General features: G+C 34.8%; 3 protein-coding genes across 6 annotated transcripts; 1 reads left to right on the forward strand and 2 right to left on the reverse strand.

Annotated features, from left to right (window-relative positions):
• Positions 1-1889: 1889 nt before the first annotated feature.
• Positions 1890-7184, reverse strand: LOC117122700 (surfeit locus protein 6 homolog). Of its 3 annotated transcripts, none has more exons than XM_033268389.1 (4): positions 7124-7184; positions 5915-6050; positions 5152-5349; positions 1890-3960 (listed from the first exon to the last, which is right to left on the reverse strand). In XM_033268389.1, exons 2-4 carry the CDS (start codon positions 6048-6050, stop codon positions 3191-3193), a joined length of 1104 nt encoding a protein of 367 aa, XP_033124280.1. In that variant the 5' UTR covers positions 7124-7184; the 3' UTR covers positions 1890-3190. The 3 variants fall into 3 exon arrangements, with proteins under 3 accessions (XP_033124280.1, XP_033124277.1, XP_033124279.1); XM_033268386.1 differs by having other exon boundaries at positions 7000-7172; XM_033268388.1 differs by having other exon boundaries at positions 6990-7172.
• Positions 7185-7406: 222 nt separating this feature from the next.
• Positions 7407-17668, forward strand: LOC117122701 (ZZ-type zinc finger-containing protein 3-like). Of its 2 annotated transcripts, none has more exons than XM_033268390.1 (11): positions 7407-7515; positions 8019-9666; positions 9938-10076; positions 10636-10780; positions 11268-11332; positions 11919-12101; positions 12933-13031; positions 13271-13420; positions 13702-13791; positions 14270-14397; positions 14571-17668. In XM_033268390.1, exons 2-11 carry the CDS (start codon positions 8042-8044, stop codon positions 14728-14730), a joined length of 2784 nt encoding a protein of 927 aa, XP_033124281.1. In that variant the 5' UTR covers positions 7407-7515; positions 8019-8041; the 3' UTR covers positions 14731-17668. The 2 variants fall into 2 exon arrangements, with proteins under 2 accessions (XP_033124281.1, XP_033124282.1); XM_033268391.1 differs by lacking the exon at positions 7407-7515 and adding an exon at positions 7655-7773.
• A 1031-nt stretch (positions 17669-18699) lies between these two features.
• LOC117122702 (geranylgeranyl transferase type-2 subunit beta-like) lies at positions 18700-26559 on the reverse strand. Its single transcript, XM_033268392.1, has 9 exons — positions 26403-26559; positions 24325-24432; positions 23395-23592; positions 22340-22445; positions 21414-21466; positions 21063-21173; positions 20362-20473; positions 19723-19886; positions 18700-19185 (listed from the first exon to the last, which is right to left on the reverse strand). The coding sequence occupies exons 1-9, from the start codon at positions 26403-26405 to the stop codon at positions 19042-19044; spliced, it is 999 nt and encodes a 332-aa protein (XP_033124283.1). The 5' UTR covers positions 26406-26559; the 3' UTR covers positions 18700-19041.
• Between the last annotated feature and the right edge of the window lie 7 nt (positions 26560-26566).

Consider the following 26566-nt stretch of genomic DNA (forward strand, 5'->3'; position numbering starts at 1 on the left):
GACTTGGTAACGAAAGTTTGGCACAAGTTTTTTTAGATCCAGCTGTAGGGGGCGTCCCATTTTTCGTATTCTCACCATGCATTTCGGTGGAACACGGTGGAACACTTTTTTTTGTGTGGAGAACTCTATCTTGTATTTCTAGTATCTTTGGTACGGCCTCCGCGTCGTATATCATCATCCATCATCATATCAACTCTGCTATTCATGGTCAACAGATGGCGGTATATAGTTTGAGTAAAGAGAGATCAATTTAATAGAAACATACTTTTAAAGATGCATTGTCCCATGAAAATGATAAAAATCATAAAAATATTTTAGAAATTTAATAAATTTTATTATTATGGGTAAACACACTAATTTCTATGTTCAAGATAAATTGAACAAGTCAATTTCAACATGATTTTTGATTTTTTCCCCTTTTTTCCCGTGTTTTGCATGGGAAATACTTCTTTAAATTTTAAAAACGGAAAGATGAACGTTATGACTCTATGAGCCAAATGTTATTTTTTTTCTTGAATGATGGTCTTTAATTCCTTTAAGCTTTATCAGTCGTTGTATGTATGTGAATTCTTTGTGTTATAACATTTATTTTTGTTCAATAATGGGGCCGGAAATATGTCCCTTGTATTTCCCAAAATGTGCTCTTAGACCACAATATTAGGGATCAGCCATATAACGTTATTTGGATACAAATTATAATTTGGTCCGACGACTTTTCGTGGCGCCGGAGACGGAAACAAACCGGTAGACATTCTCACCCACCACAGGGGCGGATCCAGAGATGTCCAAAAGGGGATGAGGGGGCCGAAAGAAAGGCCGATAGCGGCCGATCGAGATAACTATATACTACCTTATGGGGTCCGCGACTCCGGGGGCATGCCCCTGCGAATTTTTTTGTTCGAGACGCACGAAAATAACCTCGAAGGCGTTTTCGACGATCACATTTTCTTTTTCTTTCTTTTTTAACCTTCTAAAAAGGAGAGGCGCCTTTTCTGTTAAAGCAGCTCGGAGTCATAGGCCTATGTGGATATATCCAAAGGTTAGTGAAAACTGATAGAAACATTTTGCACATGTGGGTGTGGGGGTAAATACTGATATCCACCATCCCTACTGAAATGGATAGCAACAACCAGCCTCTCTGCATTGAATTTTATGGGTTTTTGTTAGAAAATTTGAGCATCATTGGTATGTTTAATCAATGTGCATATGTGATCATAATTCAAAGTGTAACGATATTTGTTAATGGGTTTAAATGACAGTTAAGAAAATAAAAAATATTTTCTCTTTTTTACAAAAATGTAGGTTGGGATGGGGTGGGGCTAGGGGGCGTACTCCTCTTACTCTTCCTCTAAATCCGCCACTAGTAGGGTATTGTTTTATCTTCTACGAGTTCAATAATCACACAAAACAAAATTGAAAGACTTCATGGCCAGCATTAATTGCATGTACCAACATGTTCACAGTTTAGGAGTTTTCTTTTTTTTTTGGTATAAATGACATTAATCAAACATCTATTAATTGGCAATGAAAACACTTTTCGTATTCTCAGGGTTTCCCAAGTTGGAATAAGTCCCTTCCAGGAGATCTAGTTAAAATGAGCTTTCTTAACACATTTAATTTCATTTTGCTGCACCGTAGTGATAACCATCGGCAATGTCTTCCACGAGAGAATTGATAACAAAGCAGTGAAAACATACAAATATCATGAATTTGCGGTTATTTTCCAGGAGATTCTCGCTTGCTTGGAGGAGGCCATTACCGTTTCCGGAAGCCTCTAACAAGTAAGCAATTCCATTTTTAATATATTTAATAATATAAGAAATATTAAATGAATATTATAGTGAAATGGCAGTGTTTAAAGACCATATGACATGCTAATAAACTTAGGCTTATACTTACAGAACATGTGTTTTATTGATTATTAATGTATAGGACGTTTTAAGGCTCACAAAATTGCTAAAATCGTAATTTAAAGGAATTTTACAAAGAGGCGAATCCTAAAAAATATTGAAGGGTCAAGCATGTGTCATCATCACGCCCCCTAATAACCTTTGTTTATATAGCAAATCGTGCATATCAACATGTACTGTAAATTGTCCAGAGGGCACCTAATGATTGCCATGACAATAGAGATGATAATGATGAAAAAATGGTTATGATTACAATGACGGGCTATAACAACTGATTGAATTGAATCACCATCTTGACATATTAAACCCCCACAAAAAAGTGTAAATTTGAGTTTGTTTAAGTCAAATCCAAAATGGTACTGAAAAATTGTTCGAGTAAGATAAAATTTGACTTACAGATCGCTAATTAATGGAAAATACAACAATCTGGCACATAAAATAAGATCTACTGTACTTGGAAATTATTTGAGTTAGGCAAAGTTGACTTAAGGCAAGTTGAATTGTATATGAAACCAACACAAACACAAAACAGATATCGACAAATATAAAATTGATAAAATTGTATTCAATTACCATCAGTTAAATTCAACTGTCCAATAACTTTCAAATCATAAAATTCCTAAAAGATTGGCTGCCTGGAAACATGGTTGATCAGTATGTTGGTTACAATGCGTAAACAACCATTGTTGCCAAAGCCCAACCAACCCAAAATCTCTAAATTAAGTAAAGAGTCATTCTGTTTTCCAGGCAACCAAATAAGAAGTATGTTTCAAAGTATAATTTATCCAGGATTTTAGTCACCAGTTCATACACCAAAATGCATTGGTGGAGAGATGGTTTGTACCAAACTAACCAAAAAGGCCTAGGCTAAAATGTGTTGACAAACCAACCCTGATTATTTACCTGTATCTGCTCCTGAGTAATCGTTTGGCCTACCACAAGAAAACATTACTATTTCCAGGTAACATACAGTGGCCTGGCACAAGAAATCAAGTAACAAAAATTGTAAATGTAAGATAGAATCTATGTATTTTTTAGACTATAGCAAAAGGTTGCACAACATTCAAGCTCTAGAGGAAGATTTTGGTTATATGTTGTCGAACTGCATATTTGACAAAAAACTTAGAAAATATTCTAAAATCTGTATCTCATATCGTTCCCGAGTTTTCCTTTTGATATGTTGCAAAGTAAAATAGTGTTAGGTACTTAGGTAACACAAGACAGCAACATAATTTAGGGCAACTACTACAGTAGTTATATAGTCCATGATTTTCAGAAGATCAGAACCCAGGCAGAAGTTTACCCTTCTTTTGTAAGCGCTTCACCTTCTTCATCTGTTTTTGTGATTTCCTTGACTGGATATTTTTGGTACGTTTCTCCTGCTTGTCCTTCTTTACTTTTTCTTGTTGCTCAACTCTATCTTTCCACTTCTTCGCACTCTTTATCTTCAACTTTTTCTGTTTTTTCATCGTTTTTTTAATCAAGTCTGGATCGTCTTTTATCTTAGCTCCCTGTGCTTTCTGCATCGCTTTTTTCCATGCCTGAGTCTCTTCCACTTGCTTAGCCTTTTCTGGGTCTTTCTCTTTTAATTCCTTCATTTTCTTTACATCCATCTCTGCTTTCATTAGCAACCTTGTATAATCTTTATTACTTCTTGGTTGATTTGTTTTTACCCACTTTTTCTTCTTTTCACTTGATTTAGTGAATTCAAATTTGCTAAATGCCACCTCCCCTTCACTGTTCAAAACTGGAGGAGCTGTTGGTTCATACAATTCTTTTTTTGTTCCTCCACTTGATTTTCCATTCTTGGTTTTATGCATGTCTGCTCTGGCTTTCTTAATGGCTTCCCATTTTGCCTTCTTTTGTTCCTGCAACAGTTTTCTTGCCTGTTTTTTGGGTACACCATTGTTCATATTGTCAACCATTTTGCGTTTCTTTCTCAGACTAGCTATCTTGGAATTCAACTTGACGCGTAAATCTTCTATTGACTCTGAACATTCAATTTTCTCAACACTGATTGGTCGGATGGGGATCTTTGGCTCCACCTCTTCTGTTAAAACAGGTAAGAAAAGAACATCATTAACAACATGTGGGCGAGTAATTCAACATTCATCTTGATTATTTACAACATTTGTTTACATGTAGTCATATTGGTAAAATAAACAAACAGTAAGTAGAATGTCCTGTTCAAATCCATATGGGTGCCTTATGTTTCTTCTCAAATTACCATTCATTCTCTTTAAACATTCTATTTAGTAATTATCCTTAATCTGAAAATAGGGAAGTCCTAATGGAAAATTCTAAAGGAGTATACCAGTGGGGCCTCACTTCATAGCTCAGCTAGTATACAGTAGTAACTTAATGGTAAACAAATGATCTATGTTTTGATTTCAAATGGGACAATATGACCATATAACATCTTCATTGAATAAGTCAATAAGGGGCAACTTTATATTGAAAGACGATTACGCATTTACATAAAATACAAAACAAATAAATAAAAATGAAGGCTACCATTAACAGGTGGAAAATGAGCGAGTAGCTCTCTCTGAGATGTATATGTGTGCCTTCCAATGCAGTTACCAACTTTATTCTTAGTGCAATAACAAATTTGTTACTAAAATAAATGAGGCATCAAGGCTGTGAGAGTAATGATGTTAAAAATAATGATAATTTTTAATCAAAGGATTATTATCATACAACATTATAATGATGAAAATGTTAAGACGAAATGCAAAGTATTTCTCAAGAAAGACAATTAGGCAGAAACATAACAAAATATTTGACTAAAAAAATCCACCATCACCAACAGAATGGAAAAAACATCTCCCTAGAATAGGAGATATTATACTGGTCACGCAGGAATTATGGTGAAACATACCAAGGACAATCTATGAGAATCTGAATTATTTTTCCAACTGGTGTCCCCTGCTCTTTCCTTCCAGCTGGAATTCCAAGGAGAGTAGTGATGAAATAGAACCAGCCAACTTAAGGTTCTACATTTTCCAACCAGGGCGGGGGGTCACAACATATTCAGAATAGATAATTGAGTTGTGCTAATATCAATGCATATTTTAAAATCTATTGGCAAAAATGGGGGGGGGGGGGGAAGAATGGGACAGCTTCCCCCGTGCCCCCTACAGGATCCGCACCTGTTCCAGTGCACCCTGAGTGGCTGCTCTCTTAAGATGGTAATACTGTACTCGTACTGTAATTTCACTGGTATAATAGTACTACTAACCTATCTCATCATCCCCGTCTATTTCATCATCTACTTGTGCCATTTCAGCTTCATTCTTGTTGCTCTGCTCCAGACGTTCCCTTTCTTCTTTCTCTGCAATCTCTCCTTGGATCTTTGTGACACTCTTATGCTGAGCTGGATCAAGTTTTTGTTTCTTGTTCTTCTTCGTCTTCTGTACTTTATGCTCCGGAACTTTTCCTTATGAAAAGCAACAAATCAATGGTATTTAATAAAGATCCAAGAGATCTTGAGATAACCTACTGTTGGGTATGTAGATGTCAGGTGAGATATGTAATGACACTGGTTTTGAGGGGTTTTTTTAGTTTCCTTGGTCTATATCAGGATAGACTTACTTGATTTAATAGTTTTCTTTTTTTTTTTTAAATTACTATTATTTTTAGACCATAAAACCCTAATATTCTCTCCTTGAAACCCTACAATCTGGAGCTATCTCTTGGTAGTAAGCATCTGATATTATTATCAGAGCATTTATAAATATTCTACTTGTGTGTTTTCCTATTACAGTATTTCTCTGTTTCAGTTTGTAATGCAAACGCAAGGTGGTCATGTTATTGTATTGGGTGATTGCAATAAAAATAATACTGGAATTGTAGCAATCTTGCTGTCTAAATTTCAAATCTTTGAAAATGACAGAATTTTCTTTATGAATCAAATCACTCCCCCAAACCAATAACTGGCAAATATTAGAACATTTGTCAAATTGCAGTACATATGATAAACTTTTGTTATATTATATCAGTACCTGAACTTTCTTTGCCATAAAACCCAGTCTGTTTATCTTCATTGCTAAAATAAAACTTTGCTGGAATAAGATTAACCATCTGATTGAAGTACATATTGCGTTCAGTGAGGCGTTTCAATAAATCAGTCTCTGCCATCTAGAAGAATATCAAAGCAGTACAAAAATTAATGTACAGATAATTGTTAACACACTGTATAATTTATTAGGGATGATATGACAACTATCAACATTTGCAGCTAGTTGTTAATTTCGCAATGTGGAAGCTATAACTTGATATTACTTATACTGAACACACCGAATACACATCAGACCTAGACATACAACCATTTTTATTCTTTTCACTCTATCATGAGTTACAGAAAGCACGTTCTTAGTGGGGCTATTTAGTCTGACCCTAGGGCTCGGCCATCTGTAGAATATTTTAATTGCGCAGATGATACCGCAATAACTAGCTTAAATTTGCAAGGAAAGTTCTAACTACTGGATAATACATTGGTTATATATTAAGATTTCAGTAGTTCAATCAAAGCCTAATTTTCGGCAATGTTCTGCGTAGAAATTGACCCTATTTTCCAAAATGCGCGGACCGACTTCTAGGCCTAATTTTTGCGTGCAGGATTCCACCTGCAGGCTTTACTTTACAGTTTAAACAATTGGCCCGGTGTATCAGTTTAGTTGAAGTGTACATGACTTAACCATAGCCAATGCTAGGCCTAGTCGAAATTTATTTTCATTTAGTTTGAACTAGGCCTACTAAATACTATGCTAAGGAGGCCTACAGGACAGCTAATGTTTGTTTTAAGAATACAGGTTAAGACTCACTGGACCCTGGTGCAACAGCCACTAATAATGTCACTTTTAAACTCACCAATCAAGGCAATGATATGGTAGGCCTAACAAGCTGGCGTAGTAGTAAGCCCGGAAGGCATACCTACCTAGACTAGCCTCTCTATCTAACCTGGCCTAGGCGTAAAGCCTATGCTAGTAGGGCCAGGCGGCCTAGCTAAAAAAAAAGCACAGTCAGGGACCGGGTCAGGCAATCGTTGCAAAAGACAGGTAAAATATGTATACCCACAGCCACTTACTCTGTACGGATTTAGTATCAAAATGTATATAAAAGTGTGTGAACTTATGTACGTTATCGTGGATTTTATATAATTGCGAAAATCATGATTTAATCTGTTCCTATATAGCCAGCCACAAACCTACATCATCGTCGCGGAGAGACACATGCACGTTTTCAATTTCAATACACACTCAACTTTGACCGTCAAAGATTTAGTTTAGAATAATCCATTTCCATTTCCTAGGTAAACCTCAATATAATATACATTTGTTTGGTACTTTATTATTTTAGTAAATATATTCGCAGTAATTTATTATGATAAAATTTATAATTATAAAGAATTGCTGTATTATTATATGTGTATCAAATTCAATTACTGGTAAAACATATGTTTAATAACATGAAACGGCCCCTAATGTTTAATCGCATATACCAAAATGGCAGCGCCCGTAATTTAGAAAATAGAGGGTGCAAATTGTTCAAGAAATCCTTCGATTTTGTCAAATTTATAGTGTTTATGTGATAAAAAATAGTTGTAAGTAGATACAATATATAATATACGTCGATTCAATTGCAAATAGAGACCAAATATGTTGTCATAAATGTATAAACAGCCACGAATGCTGTACTCCTCTGCCTGTACAATAGTAGTAATTTTGTCGCTGTAGCGCTGGCGGTATGACTGAACCCAAGTCGACAGGCTCAGCATTATTACTATTATGAGGAAGTGATCTTTAACTTAACGAATTATGAAATTACCTTATTTTTTGGTTAATTGTATTTTGATTGTGAAGTATGCAAGTTTCTTCATATGGATATAATTTATTTGCATGATTATAAAATGTTTATATAATTTGGACATTAATTATTATGCAGTCGTAATGCTTGTTGTGGTAGGCCTAGCCTAGGCCTACATTTACGCCTCCTAATATATAAATTGTAATGTGGTTTTATTGTTGTTTTTTTTTTCATTCTAAAGCAAAAGTGCAAAAAATATCTTTTTATTTTTAAAAGCATTATATATGTTTCTATTTTTAGATGCCCTTGTTGACATAGTCATCATGAGTGCCTCGAAACTTCGAACAAGACGGGGCACCGGTCAGAAAACGCCAGAGATTGATGGGAGTGGCTCAGAAAAGAAAGAAAAAAATGCTCGAACAAGATCTTCCTTAAAGCTTGTTGACTCTGTAGATGAGGATTTAAAAGGAAGATCACCAAAAGCAAAAGTTTCAGAATATGCTAAAAACAATGGCCAGGACCCTGTATCAAAAATTGACAGGCTGCAAGAGGTCGACCACAGACCTTCAAAATCAAACAACCAAAAGACTTCTAAAAAAGATGAAAGAAAAGTTACTCCAGAAGATAAGAAAATAATGAAAAATCGAAAATCGTTAGAAAAAGGGGATAATGTTGATTGTGATGGTGGTTATTTTAACCCCACTTCAAGGAGGAGGACTCGTTCTAGTGGAATGCTAAACCAATCAGAGGAATCCTTAGGAGATACTATACTATCAAATACTTGTCAAAAAAATGAAAGACAATCTCATTTGGTTGTGGGTGCCACAGAGAACAATATTGACCCAATTTTGTCAGATGTTGTAGTTACACCATCACCCAGTAAAACTGTAGCTGGTGTGGTTCAAAGACCAACCAGGTTAACACAGATTGAGAAAACTGTTGAAGCCCTCCACACCTATGCAAAGGATAGTAGTATTAGTATGGCCACAAATCAAGCTGAACTTGAAAAGTCAAAGCTTGACGAGGCGGCACGAATCCCTAAACGAGGTCGACCTCCAAAGCACATTAAGCAACTCAGACACAAATGTCTATCATCAGTAGATTCAGATATCTCAAATAAACCAACGATTAGAATCAAAAGTGAGCCATTATCACCTCAAAGAACTAGCCCAAGAAGATCTAAAACACCGGTAAAAGGTACAAATTTTGAACAAAGTGGAGATTCAGTTAAATTAGAAAGTGCAACAGATGAACATTCTAGACAGGATGTATTTTTGAATAAATCCAACACAGAGAGCCTGGCTATGGTTGTATCAACTAGAAGTTCTCCAAGAAAACGGTCTGCATCTGGCAAAGATACTGAGCCAAACGATAACATAGATGGGCTAAGGAATAACTTAGAGCCATTAAACAAAAGACAGTGTAAGGCTGGTGTTGCAAAAGATCTTAACAGAGCTTTTGATAATGCCATGTTTGGCAGCTCTGTTGAGAATAACACAAACAATTCTGCCAATTCAGGGCAGCAAAGCAACAAAGAAGAAATAGCACACAATTCCAAGAAAAACATTCCAGAAATATCTGTAGAATCTTTAATAGAAGAAACAACCTCAAAAGAACATGTAGAACTAAAATGTTCAACCTCGAGAAGGAGTCGGCGGCTTTCAGGAAAGGAGCCAGAGGTGGAGGAAGAAGATGCAAAGAACCAGAAAACAATGGATGACCAGTCAAGGACATTATCAGAAAGCATTATTGAGGACAATGTGGAATTAAAATCTCTGGAGGATGAGCAATCCATCTGCATGAAAACACAAGATGAGGAGGAATGTGGAAGAGTGTTCGAAGAAGATCAGGTTGGGTACCAGGCTCTGTCTTGGTATCAGGAGGAACCTGAAGAGAGTGAACCATTTTACTTTGAATCTGATCATACGGCATTAAAAGGAAATAAGGAGTATGGTTCATTTATATCTTGTGTTACTAATTAAATATGAATCAGAAAAAGCACCGTAGCTGATGAAGTAAAACAACACACATAATACACATTCACAAATATAATACTATACATTAAGTAAAGCAGAGGTGGATGGTGTCTTTGAAGATTTGTTTTATTTCTGTTTGTGTCAGTTTGGATAATAATATCCATAATTTTACTAAAGCTGTTATTTGTATATATAGCATACACCTTACTGTATTTCATTCATTATATTGTATTGTCTTTACAGTTATCGAATGTTACTTCGGACCCTAGCCACCTTAGAAGCACAAAGGCAGCATGCAATTACAGGTCTTGAAAGACTAGCAGAATGCCAGAAAAGTGCATTGGGTGACCCTATCAAATTTGTTGAGAACTTGCAGAATAAGGTAAGGTTACAGTCATCCTAGGAGACTAGTCTATGTTCATGTTAGCAAGCTGTTGAATTTTGGGTGTGAAGTGTTGGAGGTTAATTGATGGAAAATTTAGCAGAATCTGGGTGGCTAAATCTACTTGTACTATCAGAGAATGAAGACAAGTAGTTATCATTTCTCCAGGTAAGGGAATAACAAAAAGGGCATCATTGTACTATTTAATTATTCGTTCCATTCTATCCACACAAATACATTGAAAGTGATTTTTAGACAGTACATTAGGAAAGTGCTTGCATAAAATAAAGTATTTATCTCTTTGCAGACTTCAGTTCTTTAATTTTAATTTTGCTGGTTGCAAGCTTTAGTGCTGTCTCTTATACACATCTAGATGTGTATAAGAGACAGATGTTTAATAACATGAAACGGCCCCCTGACTACTTGGAACAACAGTATATTTTTATCCTTTAAATATGATGTTTCTTGTATTTGTTTTATGTGCATATACAGCATAAAGAAATAAAATAAATAAATAAATATTGTTTCTAAGTAAAAATAATATATTGATAATTTTCAGGTTGACCTAGATCTACCAGTTGCACAGCGTGTTGTAACAATACCAAACGTCAATTGGGAGAAATATATAAAAAAACTAGAAGGCACTGAGCTACTGAAACTCGCTACAGAAGTTCACAACACCAGGGCATCAAAGACTACAACAGGTGACTTGTTTTTGGTTGACTTTAACCATCTTTTTTGTAGGCATCCAACAACAAACCATTGTTACAGTTTACTAAAATTAAAACATATTAGATCATTATTGGATAGCAAAAATCATTTTATCATGTTAACCCTTATTTATTATTATTATTATAAACATATCTATTGTCATTATTATTATTATCATTATTAGGTGATAAATGCCACTATTGTTATTGTTATTATGATTATTAATATTATAATCAAATTATTAATATTATAATCAATAGCGGGTGCCAAACATCACTGCTGCTACTAAGTCATTTTTGGATGGGCTACGAGCAGCTCTTCCAGTCATCTTGGTCCTCCATGCATCTGGCTAGTTCAGCGGTCCATCCTTGAATCATCAATTCCTTAATCTATCAAGTATCAATAGTATATACTAAAATTAATTCCATCGAAATTTATTATATTTCTGTTCATAATCTAGATTTTATTATTGTTTGACAGCCTCCCCTTCATTGGACAGCCCTTCTACAAGTAGGGATGCTATGACTATTCCGTCTATTAAAAAGGTGAGTTGACCAGAATGTGAATCTATAAAATATGTACGCTACAAATCTTAATTGATAGTATTTGGTTCTGAGAAATGCAGTTTGGTTTGTAATGTTAGTAAAATTTTAAGGTTGAATAGTAGACTTCTGCAGCAGAATATGTTTAAAGTATTTATTCAATGTTTATAATCGTAATTCAGTGTTGCTTACAAGTCATGAATTACTGGATGCAATGGAATGGTTTAAAAGTCATAATCACTGGTGAGCTGGAACACAGCATTAGCTCTTTTGATGGCGATCGTTGCTTACAAATTCTGTAAAAATTTGTGATAACAGGTGCTCTGTAAATAGGCCTATACACATACTGGCTAACAATCGCTCTGATTGGAGAAGTGTTTTGAAGTGAAATACTGTACTGTATATGCAAGAGGTTTCAGCATTAGTGATGATTATTTTTATTACTATAATTATTACAGTACTATTATTATTATTTAAAGTGTGCACAAATAATTGCTTCTCATAATCTTAAAAGTGCTGTCTGCTTTAATTTATATAATATAAACCTTTCTTAATGTAAATTCAAAGAATCGTTATTATTTTTATAAAGGAGGAGGAAGTAGTTAGAGGGCGCCCTTTAGATGGCACTAAAAGTGGAACTTTCAATCAACTTTGGACAGTTGAGGAACAACGGCGATTAGAAGAGTGTCTTGTGCGGTTTCCCCAAGAGGAAGTGGAAGCCAGACGGTGGGAGAAGGTTGCCAATGCCTTGGGCAACAGAACTCCTCAACAGGTGAAAATACAAAACTGTTTTTATAATTCTAGAAGGTAATCTCTTTAATATACAGTATTCTTGGAATGATGGCGAATGGTAACCAATGAAATCAAGAAAGGACACCTAATACATTAGCACAATTTTGGAATCCTGCATTAACATTACCCGCAACAAACATTAAAAAAATATGGATATTAAATAATCGCTTAACCCAGTATACATTAAAATATTTAGGCTAAGTTCAGACTTGAGTTAAGCCCAGCTCAACATTAAGCCCGTCTCAACTTTGCCGGGCCTTCAGACTAGCGGGTTTAGCCAGGCAAAAATTTGCATAATAATGAACCGTAACCAGGAAACGTGTTTTAAAACATTGCTCGTGAAACGTACGCTCGCTCACAGCGTAGTAATTGAATGCTGATTGGTCATTTCGTCACCTGAAGTCAATGCAAGACCCCCCCTAGCGATTAAAGCCAGGCCTAGTTACTATGGGAACACAGCCCGGCTTGAGATAAGCCACTTAGTTCAGACTGGCAGGTGGATAAACCCAGTGAGTTGAGCCGGGTTTATCCACCTAGTCTGAACTTGGCCTCAAGTACTGTACTGTAAAGCAGCACTTTACCATTAAGACTCATTACGAAAAAAGATACAGTAAGGTTAAAATACAAGTAAAATTTAACTAACAAAAGTAACCTCACAAGGGGAGACTACCGGGTATTAATGAATTTATACAGTATTTTTGTGGTTGCCACTGGATATGGTGCTAGAAGAACACCCAATTTGCATTTTGTGGTGACAGTACAGTCTGTGTATCATAACCCAGTTTGATCAATTTTGACTTTCTTTTTACAGGTTGCCAGTCGTGTACAAAAGTATTTCATCAAACTGAGTAAGGCAGGATTACCAGTACCTGGAAGATTGCCAAACCTTAACATGTACCTTACTAAAAAGGTATGATATTGTATTAAACCATTGAATGAAAACCGCTCCAAATCCACAATTGTGAGCTCTGTTTGCTTGATTGTCACTAGAAGATTATTCTTGCATTATGCAATTTGTAATTGTAACTTTATTATTTCTAAAATTATGTAAGTCAGAAACTGACATACAAAAATATAATAATAATTGTAATAATAATCATTTGTAGCATGTCATTTTCTCAATATCTATATTGATTTTTACCTCTGCAGACTAATCGTAGGATGCATCATTTTACTAGGCCTCTCCTGCATCAAAACTCCACATTTATGCAGGCCTACAAGCCCCCTGTGTACATGGCAGATGAAGACGATGATTTCAGAAGCCTAGACAATAGTTTTGAAATGGAAAAATCTGTATTAGTAAGATCTATTTGTGCAACAATGATTGCTTTTTTTTTGGTTAATGATAATAAATCAAGTTGAATCTTGAGATGATGTTTTGTAGACCTGTCCGAGATATATTTTGAGTATTAGCAGTTTTAGTAGTAGTAAAACAGGGCCAACAAGAAGACTTATTAATCCCTATATTATTTATTGTTGTGATTATTACTCTTGTTATTGCTATTATTTTTATGTGCTAATTCAAAGGCCTATCTGGATTTTTTTAAATTTTTTTTTAATTTGATGTTCTTTTTTCTTAGGGTGAGAGTATGCCCCCAGAATTACGTGACACAGAGGAATATCATGAATTAATGAGACTAACAAAGCTTAAAAATGAAATGCTAGAAAAGGTGAGATTTACACACTATTTTGTATTATTATTATTACATGTATTCTAGGAAGACAGTGGGTGTGTTTATTTTTTATTTTTTTTTGCAAAAATTGAGATTAAAGAAATGTTATACTGACATAAAAAGTAATCTAGAAGTCCTCAGAGAGGTTTTTTGCTGAGCGACAGATCATTAAAAAATAACAAACCAAGAGTATAAATCTAATTGATACTCGGTATACGGCATGTTTGACATTACGGTACTTGGCAAAACCATCCAAGTTGCAAAGTATGCACTTTCTTGGAAATATAGCTGTGTGAATAAAATGCAGGAGTACAGTACGAGACTGAATTATGGGAGTGGTTGCTATAAACCTGCTAATCGTGAAAATGTTAAATGATGATGATAATGGTGGTGATGGTTGTGATGATGATGATGATGGTGGGGGTGATGTATCAACATAATGCTATAGGCCTCAGTTTTGATTTTTATCTTGTAGGGTAAGGGTGAGCATCTTGGATTCAAGTGCGATAAGTGTGGCTGTGAGCCAATCACTGGAACTAGGTGGCATTGTAAAGACTGCCCTCAAGAAGTCTCAGTTGACCTGTGTCAAATATGTATTGACAGGTAATTTAAACTTTAGAGCTTTATAGTTTGACCTCTGTCAATTCTCCAACATCCGATACTAAAGAGTGTTATTGAATCAGAATTAGGAAGCCCAGTTGTCAGTTTCTCCTAGGTACCAAAGTAATAGTAGCACTAAATCCTAAATTGCTATTTTTTAAAAATTATTCTTTCAGTAAATTTACAACAGGTACCCACTTAGTGACGCATCGTATGGAAGCTATTCAACCTGCCAATACCAGGAAACACTTTGAAGATAAGGATTACACCAGCTTTACAGCAGGATTGTGGGATTATAACTACCTTGACCCAAACTATAACCCTGCAAACCTATGACCTACAACTGTGCAAACAACCTTTGACCTAAAAACTATAACCCTACTACTTAATGTAACATGGTACAGATATCAATGCTAGTCACAGATGTCAACTAAATTGAACCATAGCAACGTAAAACAATTTTTTGTTGTCTGTTCTAAAATTTTCAATTAAACGGTGCAAAAGATAGTTATTTTAGATGCAATTTTTAGTCTGACATATCCAGTTTTTTTCATTAAATAAATCTGTCAACTGATAGTCTCCAGATATCCAGTAATGAGTGCGGGTGGCACTGGTGACAACAAAATGACTTACTAGAACAATCTTATTGAGATGTCTATATTTTTGTCTAAACTGAAGTGTTTAATCTTGCCTATTTACTAATATTTTTGATGTTAGCAAAAATTTCTGTGGTTGGATGGATTTTTCATTATCAACTCAAAATCAATTTAATTGAAGTATTGACATGTAAGTTTAAAAGTAAAAAGTACAAAGTTAATGGTATGAAATGAAATACATAAAATGAATTTCACTTTTAATGATTCAGATGAAATATTAAAATTTGCCCTGAAACATTAAAATGATTGACTAGATTTGATACTGTAACAGGGGGCCAACAATCACAAGCTACATGTGAAGGGTCAATCTTTTAAATATACATATTAAATTCATGAGAAAAAATAGAATATTTAATAATTGATTTTTTAAAAAGCCAAAATTGTACAATCCAATCATGCTGAAAACTTACTCATATTTTAAAAATCAACAGTTGTTTTGAAAATTCATGAGAGCAATCAACAGGTATTAATTGTTTCATGTTGTTCATCTTTAAGAAAAGATGTTTTCTAAGTCACTGGTTCTCAAACTTTTTGGCCAATGAGCCAAACAAATGTCAATACAATTTGCTGCAACCCACTTTGTGGGACGTTAAAAAGCACTATAAACAGGTCATTTGCAAAATTAAAGTAACCAATTTAAATGTTGCTTTAGGATGTTCCCATGTTACAACAGCAAATGATTGAGGATAAGAAACAAATTGGTCAGGAGATATTCAAAATCCAATCTTGGGTCGCGACCCTTAGCTTGAGAACCGGTGATCTAAATGCTTATAATTATACTTTTTCACAGGTGAAGAAAACTGTACAGTAGAAATGTGTATACATTATGTATGCTTTCAAAGTTCATACTTTGATTTATTGTTGTATGAGTTGTGGGATTATGTTCACCAATAGAACCAGCCTTGCATATAAATCATTTTTAAGAGAGTACAAAACACTCTTTCTGTGTTAAAATAGTACAGTGCATAATAAAATGATGATGAGTTGTCATTTTGAGATTTTTTTTTTCATTTTCATAAAAAGTACATACACTGTTGACCCCCTTTCTGTAGCATGTTTTGTACTCTGGTGAAAATGATGGAAAAATTGATGGCCCCTTGTCATTACTTTTTATTTCAAAGTATGCTGTGTGAATCAATAGTACAATTTTGTGTCACATTGTGTATTATCTGTAAACCTTGTGTGCAGCTAAGTTTGTTAGTTAAAACGAAAATTAAAGGCTGTTTTCTACTAGGCAAATTTATTCACGTGAATAAATTCGCCTTGTGGAAAACAACCTTAAAGAAACCGTGGGTTCACAAGTATGTAAGGCAGTATCACATTCTTTGGAGGTTGGAACTATGAAATTTGGAAAGATGAATATCGAATGAAACAATAATGAAAATTACAAAGGAAATGCTACAAAAATATTCAGTTTCTTCAACCTGCAATGCACTGCAGTAAAAAAAATGTTCAGATATTATTTGTTTTCGCCATGCTTTAAAAGCATAACTAATGTGAAGGGACACTCATCCTGCAAATTCCCACACAGTACTGTGCTAGTTTATGCATGGCAACCAATCATTTGTTAATGACATAAACCTGGGTATCGCTGCCTCGCCTCAGTTGGATTAATAAATGTCTAGACACGCATGCCCCTCATTGAAGATGTTGTATGCAAAAAAATCATGCTAAAGTGGTTAATATTACTTCAGTCACCAAATTTTCCCCTCAAAACACTTCACCGCTGCACGCTCCCCCCCCACCAAATTTCCAGGATATGCCACTGTAAATAAGGATTCTTAAGGAATACAAAAATATACAGTATAGCAAACAACTTATATAAACATGGAGGAATTAGTTTAGATAAATGAATAATTAAATGAAAATGATGTTTAACAGTAAGCCTACAGTAATTAATTTTTAAAGCCTACAAACTAAAATAATTTCAAGGTCTATAAATACTGTAGTATAAACATGTGTACTTGCTAATCCGTGCTGGTATTTATAAATTTATTGGTATTAAATCAATTCTATTACTTTTTTAAAATTAATTCCCTCCATTTATATCTTCCAAATATTAAGTTTGTTTATTACAGTATTATTATTGGTACATTTTACATACTTGAGATGACTCATCCCTAAAATCTAGCCACTGTTACATTCACATTCAGCTCTAGTTCCTTGTGTTAGTTCCTTATAGAAGTGACAAAACGTATGTAATTATGAACAGTATAATTGTTCATGCTTTGAAACAGCTTTTTTAATAGATTTTGAGATCTATCACTCACCATGATTCTTCACAGGTCTGTTATTTCATTTATAAATTTACAATTTCTCATAATAATGAGTGTTTACTACTATTTGATACAATAGTAACAAGAAAAACAGGGGTATGGCATGAATTAAAATCCTGTCAGATACTGTTTTAATTGGCCAAATCATCGTATTATACCATAAATATGTAATTACAAGATCATGCCATTTTTTTAAATTGCATTCTGGACAGGCATCATCTGTCTTTACACAAAATAATGAGGTTAAGAACAGATGAGTATTTTGTGTTACAATAATAGTGGTAATCATTTGTATAGAAATCGCTCCTGTTGAATAAAAAACAAATGTTTTGGGATCTGAAATTCATCTGCCATCATCTTTTACTTTAGCATTATTTCATAAAGTTATTATAGTCAGCTTTATTTAAACTATTGTATCCAATATTAAGTTCCAAATATCATGACAAGGCTTTAGAATTTGCTTATTTATTTATCTTTTTGCCAACTGTTTTAAAATACTACAGTAATCTAGGTTTGAAAAGGAGGTATTTAGTGTTTATAAATGTAAAATATCATCATGTTGACATAAACAGTAAAACAAAAATTAATTACGGTACAGTATATATGGAATACCAAATGTCCTTGTTACAGCCTAGTTTTACATTATTTTATCCTTTATCACATCATCGTCATCATCATATACATTCTTCATAATATATATTTTAAAATTTATATTACTGACATATTATTATCATCATTCAAAATGTCTTTTTTGGACCAAACAGAAAATGAATGGGTAGGTTATTTCACTTAGTCTCTATAGCTTTAAAATACTTAGGTGTGTAGCAAAGTGCTATCAAGTTGAATATTATAACTAGATTTGAACTCATCACTGAGGACAAGTTAGGTGATCTGCTTAAAAGTGATATATGGAAAAATACTGTAGTCAGGATTTTCAAACTGTGCAGGAAAATATCAAGTCTGCCGCCCTCTCTCGGGCCGTCCAAGTTTTAAAGAAAGAGGTATGGAGAGGTTAGAAAAACATTCATTTTGACCATGATGATGTCATCAAATTGAGATTTTTTTTTTAGATATCGTGCGAACAAGAATGGCGAGAAAGAAAAAATAAAAGAAAAGATGATGATCCTGACGATAACAAGAGGTGATCCACTCGTGAAGCGAATCACCAATTATTTTCATTATCAATATGTAAAGACATTGTTTAATAAGCACTACCTGACATGGAAAGGTAGCTGATAACAATAGATACATCAGCTCAAGTTTTTCAAAGTAGATGGAGGTTATCCAGGTATTAAATAAAGTGATATTATAAAATGTTAGTTCAATAGATTTTAAAAGTTTTCTATTTAAAAGAAGAGAAACAGATGACAATGTTGCCGCATTCACCTAATAAGGATTTATTTGGATAAAAGTTCTTTAGTGTAAACCACCATGGAAAACCCACTAAAGTCTAGACTTATTTCCAGTCAGGTGCATCTGTTGGTAAATTGGGCAGTATGCTGGGAGATTCTCCTGCGGATTTTTTTGAAGGGCAGTATACTGTACTGTGCTCTTTTTTGTACACATGTTCAGCAAATCTATTAAGTGTGTTTTACTAATGAATTGTACACCGGACTTATGATCTCTACTCAAGGATCAATGGACCACCCTAACAACAATCCACATTTGACACAAAAATTAGCAATGAAAATTGTCTTTTTATGTAAGTTTGTTCATCATAGTAACTGCGGATGTATATTGTGTTTTCTTAGCACGTATTCTGGCATGCAGTAGACTGGGTTAACAGTCTTGATTTTGTCGGCGTAGCTGCCAAGGAGTGACAAACCAGCAATACCAAACAATGTGTGGAATGGATCAACCTGTGGAAGATTAAAAAAAAAACAACTCACAATTGTGGACTAGAAATTAATCAGTGTTGATACAGTATTATAGCAATGTTACTGTAGACAGCGAATGTGTCAAAATCAGCTATGATGTTATTGCATGTAAAATCTGCGGTAGAAAATTGTACATATGAATGATTTCTCACTGTTTGCCAGGTGGCAATTGCAAAAAAAAAATAAATAAATAAAATATGGGATGCACTGACACATTTAAAGGATTATCTTCACAGTATTCACTAAGAAATCCAAATTTAGGCCTAGACTCCACATTAAATATTATAGAAGCAGTATCAGTAATACCACAAAAAATAGAAAATTTATACTGCAGTAGTAGTAGCAGCAGCAGTAATAACTTCAGTAGCACACTGGCATTAGCAGTGGTACATAAAATACAAACATTTATGGTTTAATGATGGATGATGTTACTGGTGATCATTTTCTGTATCTTAACACCACATAACTTACTTAATTTCCATACAGGTACAACCAAATATAAATTAAGAGTGTACATACCATGTCGCCTGGTCTATCAGCAAAGCCACCTGTTTCATCATCTTGGCAGGCTAGAATATAGCTCTCAAGCTTTTCCTTGTCAATCCAGTGAATCTTGCCAATGATCTTCAATGATGCCAGCACCCACCAGGAATAGCATACATCTGGTAGCTTCTCTGGCCTGCCTATTAATAGTAGACATAATCAATTAAAACATGAAGTATGTACATGTACATAGTTCAGTAACAAGATTTTCAATAGAAAATGTTTCTAAGAGAACAGTTATGGATAGAGTATAAATACTGTATTATAGAATTGTGTACAAATCCATGGGCATTACAGCAAGAGCAGTGGCATATCTTGGTGTGCGCAGGAGCACCCGTCCCCCTAAAAAAATTTTGTTTAGGCGACTAAAAACAAATCATGCCACTGAAAAAAAAATCACGCTCAAGTAGATAAAAATCACCTCATATCATCATATTTTGCAAGCTAGCACCCTCTCAGTTAATCATTGAGCCCCACAACTTCACTTTTTCACCCCACCCCCCACCATCAAACTCCATTTCAAGACTCTTAGATACACCACTGAACAAGAGGACAATGAAGAAGGCAGATACAGTTGGTTGAGATAATCAACTAGGCCTACTGAATATAACTTACCATTGAGCCCTCCTGAGGGGAGTTGTCTTTCACAGAGCCACCAGCCTAGCATGTCAGTATTCACATGATGAAGGGACTTGGTAATGGACAGCATCCCTAAACAGCAGTAAATCTGAAAACATAAAGAATCAAATGAGCAAACACATTATACAGTAATCAATATACTCTCAACACTATTAGCATAATTATCTTTTGTTATACTTCTACTATTCAAACTTTTAGGGATTTGGATTTTCCAAACAGCAAACTTAAACACCCTTTAAAATTTCAATCTCTTCACAAGACAAATATTACACACAAGATGCTATACATAGACTTAAAGCTTAGAGAGTGGAGTTGCTGCGACAGGAATTGAACACAGAACCATGGGATTGGAAAGCAAGACCTTAAATTCACTCTAAATCCATCAATATAATAGTAGCATCATAATATCATTATTATTGTTTCCTTTATCATTATTAACACTATAGTATTTTTGTCTTTTCTTACAAATCCGATTGGGTTTCTTGAAGGTTCATTTTCGTCAATTTTAATTTTTTACTGTACTTTCTTATACCATTTTTAATTTGATGAATAAAAATTTGGACTTTGACCTATCTTGGTGAATATCTCATTATGATTTCACCAGTGAAGCATCTCATTTCGTGGTGAGACTTAATTTCAGTCACAAGAAAGCTGCTTTTAAGCATGCAGAAACTTACCTGGCCAGAATGAGACTCTGAACCTGGTCGACACCCAAATCCACCATCAAAATTCATACAAGATAGAACATATTCAACAGCCTTGTCAACATTAATAGCATCGAGCCTATTCTATAGAAAGAAAAAATATAAATTGCTTAATAACATAGAAATATATCGAAAGTTATAAAGAGAATTATACTTACAAGATCTTTTTTCCCTACTGTTAATATGCTTTATGATCTGAATCATTGTACACACATTTTGAATAAAACATGGCATTGTTTTTTTTTTTAATCAATTACGATCATCGCATAGATGAACAACAATGTTTACTACAGATAAAAAAATAGCAGGGACTCAAATACTTACTAAAAGGGACAAACAGGCAACTGCACAGAATGAAAACCTTGTGTCAATCTCTCCTTTATTAAAATAAAAGAATTATCTTTCAAAATTGATTACACTCTAAAAATAACATAACTGAAGTTTATGAAGATAGCCCATGTGCTTAAATAAATAATAGAAATAAAATAAATATCAGCATGATTAATTTACAAAATTCAGGGAAGCACCTTCATTTTACTTAATAGCTCTTTACATGCAATTAAAAATTATGAAATTTGCAGAGCCTGAAGCCATCCATCTACAGGCCATATTTTTTTGGAAAAATTATTTTACAAATCTCAACATTACCGTAAATTCTTGAATAAGCTTCGCAGCACTTATACAATTTTTGGAGGCTTCAGTGCTGCGCTTATTCGAGAGCGGCTTATATTCAAGAGCGGCGCTTATAAAAAATGACTATTCCCATATTATATAGCTCACATATTCCGGTAGTTCAGTACGCCTATCATAGGTCCTATATCATATCATAAATAAACGTTTATAGAGAAATGCTTGTCTTCATTATGTTATTTATTCATTTTAACACTGTATACATTGTATTTAAAACCCTGTTTCTCAAAGAGTTTCATTATACACAGGGTAATATACTCTCAATTACGCTTCAGACATTTTTAAGGGGAGGGGAGGGAGGGAACGACAGGGGGCACAAGCCCCCTGCGCACCCATACTGTAGATACAACACTGTTTGGAAGAGGGATGTTTGTTATAGATAGTCACACTGTATATGAGTACTGTTTGATACCATAGTGAAGGGTAAGACTTGCCCCACATGTCACCCATGAATAAAAGTCTCCCACTTTGGAAGGGAGATAATTGGCATAGGTAATCACATCACATGCATTAGTAGGCCTACTGTTTGATACTACATTATAGTGAAGGGGAAGACTTACCCCACTTGTCCCCCATGAATGAACCGTCCTCCTGCTGCAACCCACTCACATATGAAACAACTTTGTCTATGTTTATAGTTTCTAAACTTTCATAAATTGTTAAAATCTGAAAAAATAATTAGAAAGATAATATATAATTGTTATACAGAAGATAAAACATGTTTTTTTATTGTCAATCACTTTAAAAATACACTTGTTTAATATATGTGTATAATATAATTTTGTATTTGAAATTAATTTTATTGAATTTGTTTGAAGAGGCTTGAGTCTCTGGGCAAGGCATCTATTACCTAATGCACACGCACAGTATATGTATTGTTCACTGAGCAATCGGTCACTGCAACCAGTGGTGGCACTAGCGGGGGACAGGGGACATTATTCTCCCCCCCCAATATTGTGGTCTAAAAGCACATTTTAAGCCATAAATAAGCCAAAAATAAATAAATAATAAATAATTTAAAAAAAATAATAAAAAATAATAATAAAAAATAAATAATAAAAATAATAATAAAAATAAATAATAATAATAATAATAATAATAATAAAAATAAATAATAATAATAATAATAATAATAATAATAATAATAAATAATAATAATAAATAATATAAATAATAAAAAATAATAAATAAATAAATAAGCCATAAATAAGCCATAAAAACTCTCCATGTGAACCCAACCAGGGATTTTTTAAAATTCTGGGCCGTTGACCGAGGCTTCATCGGGGCCCTTGATTCCGATCCTCCGTCGTACACGTCGGACCTCTCGTCGGCAAATTTCTGGCACCACAGCTGACTGCAACTAGCAGTTTGATTATAAAATTACCTAAATACAGTACAAACATAAACAGGGTGACTGACTTACAAAGCAATTATTGTCAAGTAATTTTGGACACTATAGAAAATACAAGCCTTAGGAGCCATTATTTCCTGTTAAAAATGGCTCAAGCCAGTAGGGCTGAATGCAATTTTATTTTTTCCCTCTATTTTCTATAGGTTCCTCAGAACTTTACTATAATTGCATAATAGAGCAAGCAGGAATATATCACTGAAATACCTGTATTGCACTTAGGGTATAGAGGAGGTGGGGGTCATGCTTAAGACTACTGCTTATGCCACCACATTCATGCTGACAGTCCGATATAAACTGTAGGATGTTTTGTTTGTTCATTCTCTCCAATTGGTTCATCAAGTCCATGACGGTGATGCCCCAGTAAACACCATTCATTCGCAGAAACTCTGTCATAACAAACTCCTGAAGAGAAAAGTATTAATTTTTATATTTAATTTTATTGATACAGTTAAGTAGAAACTTAATACAAACAGTACTAGGCCTCTGGTGGCTAGGCCTATGTTGACTGACCTCAGCCAATCAGTGCCTGTGGAATTTGTTGTGATTGGATTCCGTAGTAATCGGAAGTAGCAACCAATCGCATCGGGTAACAATTGCGATATTGATTACATATCGACTAGTATAGGTGAACTTTCACACGCGATTGTGAACTGCAATTGGGTGTCGCAATTTCTACAACCGATTGCAATGCGATGCTAGTCTCAATAGGGCATAAATATTTTGTCTATTATATTGACAAGAGCGTAAGCTAAACAGATCATGTAATGACTGGGAAGAGAATTTTTATTGAACAGAAAACCTGCTCTATCCTAACAAACACACAAACCTGCTAAAGACTGTATTTAACACATTCTAGGTAATGGTGGGTGAAACAAAACACACTATGGATGAGTCCTCTATTTAAAGTGTGCAACTGAGTCCATCTAATTATTATTTGAGATCCCTGCGACTGTGAGAAGAGCTATAATAATGTTCAAATTATTATTAATTATAAGGTTACTTTAATGTGAGGTGCTACAAATACATATTATTATTCCAAACATTTGATAATTTTACTTATTATCATTATTAGGTCTAGTATTGGTATATAAACTTACTTGATTCAAAATTTATTAAACAATACTTATAGCTTACATAGTCATCTTCTTTCTTTCCATAAAGTTCTATGTAATCTGCATGCTTTTCCAGTAAGAGTAATTTTGGTGCATCTTCTTTTATAATGACGTCTTTAACTTGTGTACCCTGAAAATTGAGAGCAGCATAATCATGCATGATTGACAGGAGGTAAGTTTATTAAGAGTGAGTTTGGTTAGGGGCAAGCTTGCTTCAGGTGAGTTTGGTTAGGGGCAAGCTTGTTTCGGGTGAATTTGTTTAGAGGCAAGCATGTTACGTGTGAGTTTGGTAAGACGCAAGCTTGCTTTGGGTGAGTTTGTTAAGAGGCAAGCTTGCTTTGAGTGAGTTTGTTTAGGGGCAAGCTTGCTTCGGGTGAGTCTGGTTAGAGGCAAGCTTGCTACGGGTGAGTTTGGTTAGAGGCAAGCTTGCTACTGACTTTGGTTAGAGGCAAGCTTGCTTCAGGTGAGTTTGTTTAGGGGCAAGCTTGCTTTGGGTGAGTTTAGTTAGGGGTAAGCATACTACGGGTAAGTTTGGTTAGGGGAGAGCTTGCTAAGGGTTAGATTGAAGGGGCATGTTTGCAGGGGAAGGGGGAAGTTTGCAGGGGAATGGGGCAGTTTGCAGGGGAATGGGGTGAGTTCGACTCCACATTTTTCTGAGGATTTGCAGAGTATCTGTTTGAACAAAGATTGCAGGGGGAGAATGTGTATCTTCTCCAGACAGATGGGAATATATGCAGATATAAATGTATATTAATAAATTATTCAAATCAAATCATAACAAAATGCATAATGCCTTTATTATGAAGCATTCAGAAATTGAAAACTACTATTACACTGTACACATAAATTTCCACTTTTGGGGACTGCAAGAAAAGAACAAATGTTTTAAATACATATACTGTACTAAAAACACGCTATAATGATCATATTCTAATTAATTTCCAAAGACAAACAGGTTCCCACATACCAAAATACAAATAAATCCTGTTTAAAAATACAGTAGCCCTTACTTTAAATTACCTTCCAAAGATAAATAAACCACTAGCATTTAAATCGGTGTTCCAGTGGCTGTGAATCGCAACCGTAATGCATAACTATGCGGTGCGACCAAAACAAAGGCGTGCCACTGGCCAAAATGATAGTCTTCCCGTGTTGGTATTTGTCATTGATTTTGGTGACTTATCTTATAAATAGCCTATTGCCAATTTGGTTTATTCATATATTGTTGACATTGTTGTTGTGACCAAATTGACAGGTCACAATTTTTTCGCCAATGTTTCGACAGAGAAACATACTAGCTTATAAATAATTAGATGGGTAATCATTGGGCATTCTCAGCATTAAGCTGTGGATGGCCTATTGAGGGATATGAGCAGGGTCCCACCCTGGGTTATGGGAAGTTAGTTATTTAATCAACAAAACCAAAAAAAAATAAAAATATAAATGAATAAATAAATAAAAACATAAAATATATATAAAACTATAACAGAATGCACTTGTGAAGCATAATGGGATATTATTGATTCTCAAGTGAATGCCAGCAGCAGTGATTCTGTCAACGGATAGCATCAATGACGGCTACAGACAGTAAGAGTAGTACCCAATACCAAAATTTTGCTAGCTAGTCTAGGGGCGAGGAGGTCACTGATGGCTTACTGCAGTTCAGTAGGCCTGGCTTACACCCTACTGGTGATAGTAAGGTAGCCTTACTTAGCCTGAGTACTCTAGCTAGGCCTAGGCCTAGGTCTACTCTAGGGCCTACCCTCTAGTCTAGGTAGGCCTATAATATAGCTAGAGAGGCCAGGCTAGTAGGGCCTAAAGGCTTTGCCTATATTAAAACCCATTAACCTGTATTAGTGTAAGTGTAAACACAGGCCTTAGGCCGGGTATTCCTTAGGCCTAGCCTAGCCAACAGTAGGCCTAGCGGCTAGGTGGCCTAGCCTAGGCCCCTCCCTAGCTAGCCTAGGGCCTAGGCCTAAGCCTAGGCCCAGTCAATTTTCAAACGAACACGTTTCAATTAGAAAAAACACATTCAGTGAAACTTGATTAACAACTGTATCAGAGATCAAGCATATTAGTATTATTAGAAATATACCGCACCATTTTCCCGTCCAGTTACCGACATTTAGACTACGTCCTACTGTACTGTAATCTTCTTGACTCTGGCTCAGGCCTAGCCTAACCTGAATGAGAGGAGGGGTGACGAGCGCTCATTCACGTCGTCGTCGTCGTCGCCCGTCGCCCCAACAAAAAACGTGAAATTA

The sequence above is a fragment of the Anneissia japonica genome, unplaced genomic scaffold (assembly GCF_011630105.1).
Source record: "Anneissia japonica isolate Jap-2015-1 unplaced genomic scaffold, ASM1163010v1 scaffold287894_len555002_cov174, whole genome shotgun sequence".
NCBI lineage: Eukaryota > Metazoa > Echinodermata > Crinoidea > Comatulida > Comatulidae > Anneissia > Anneissia japonica.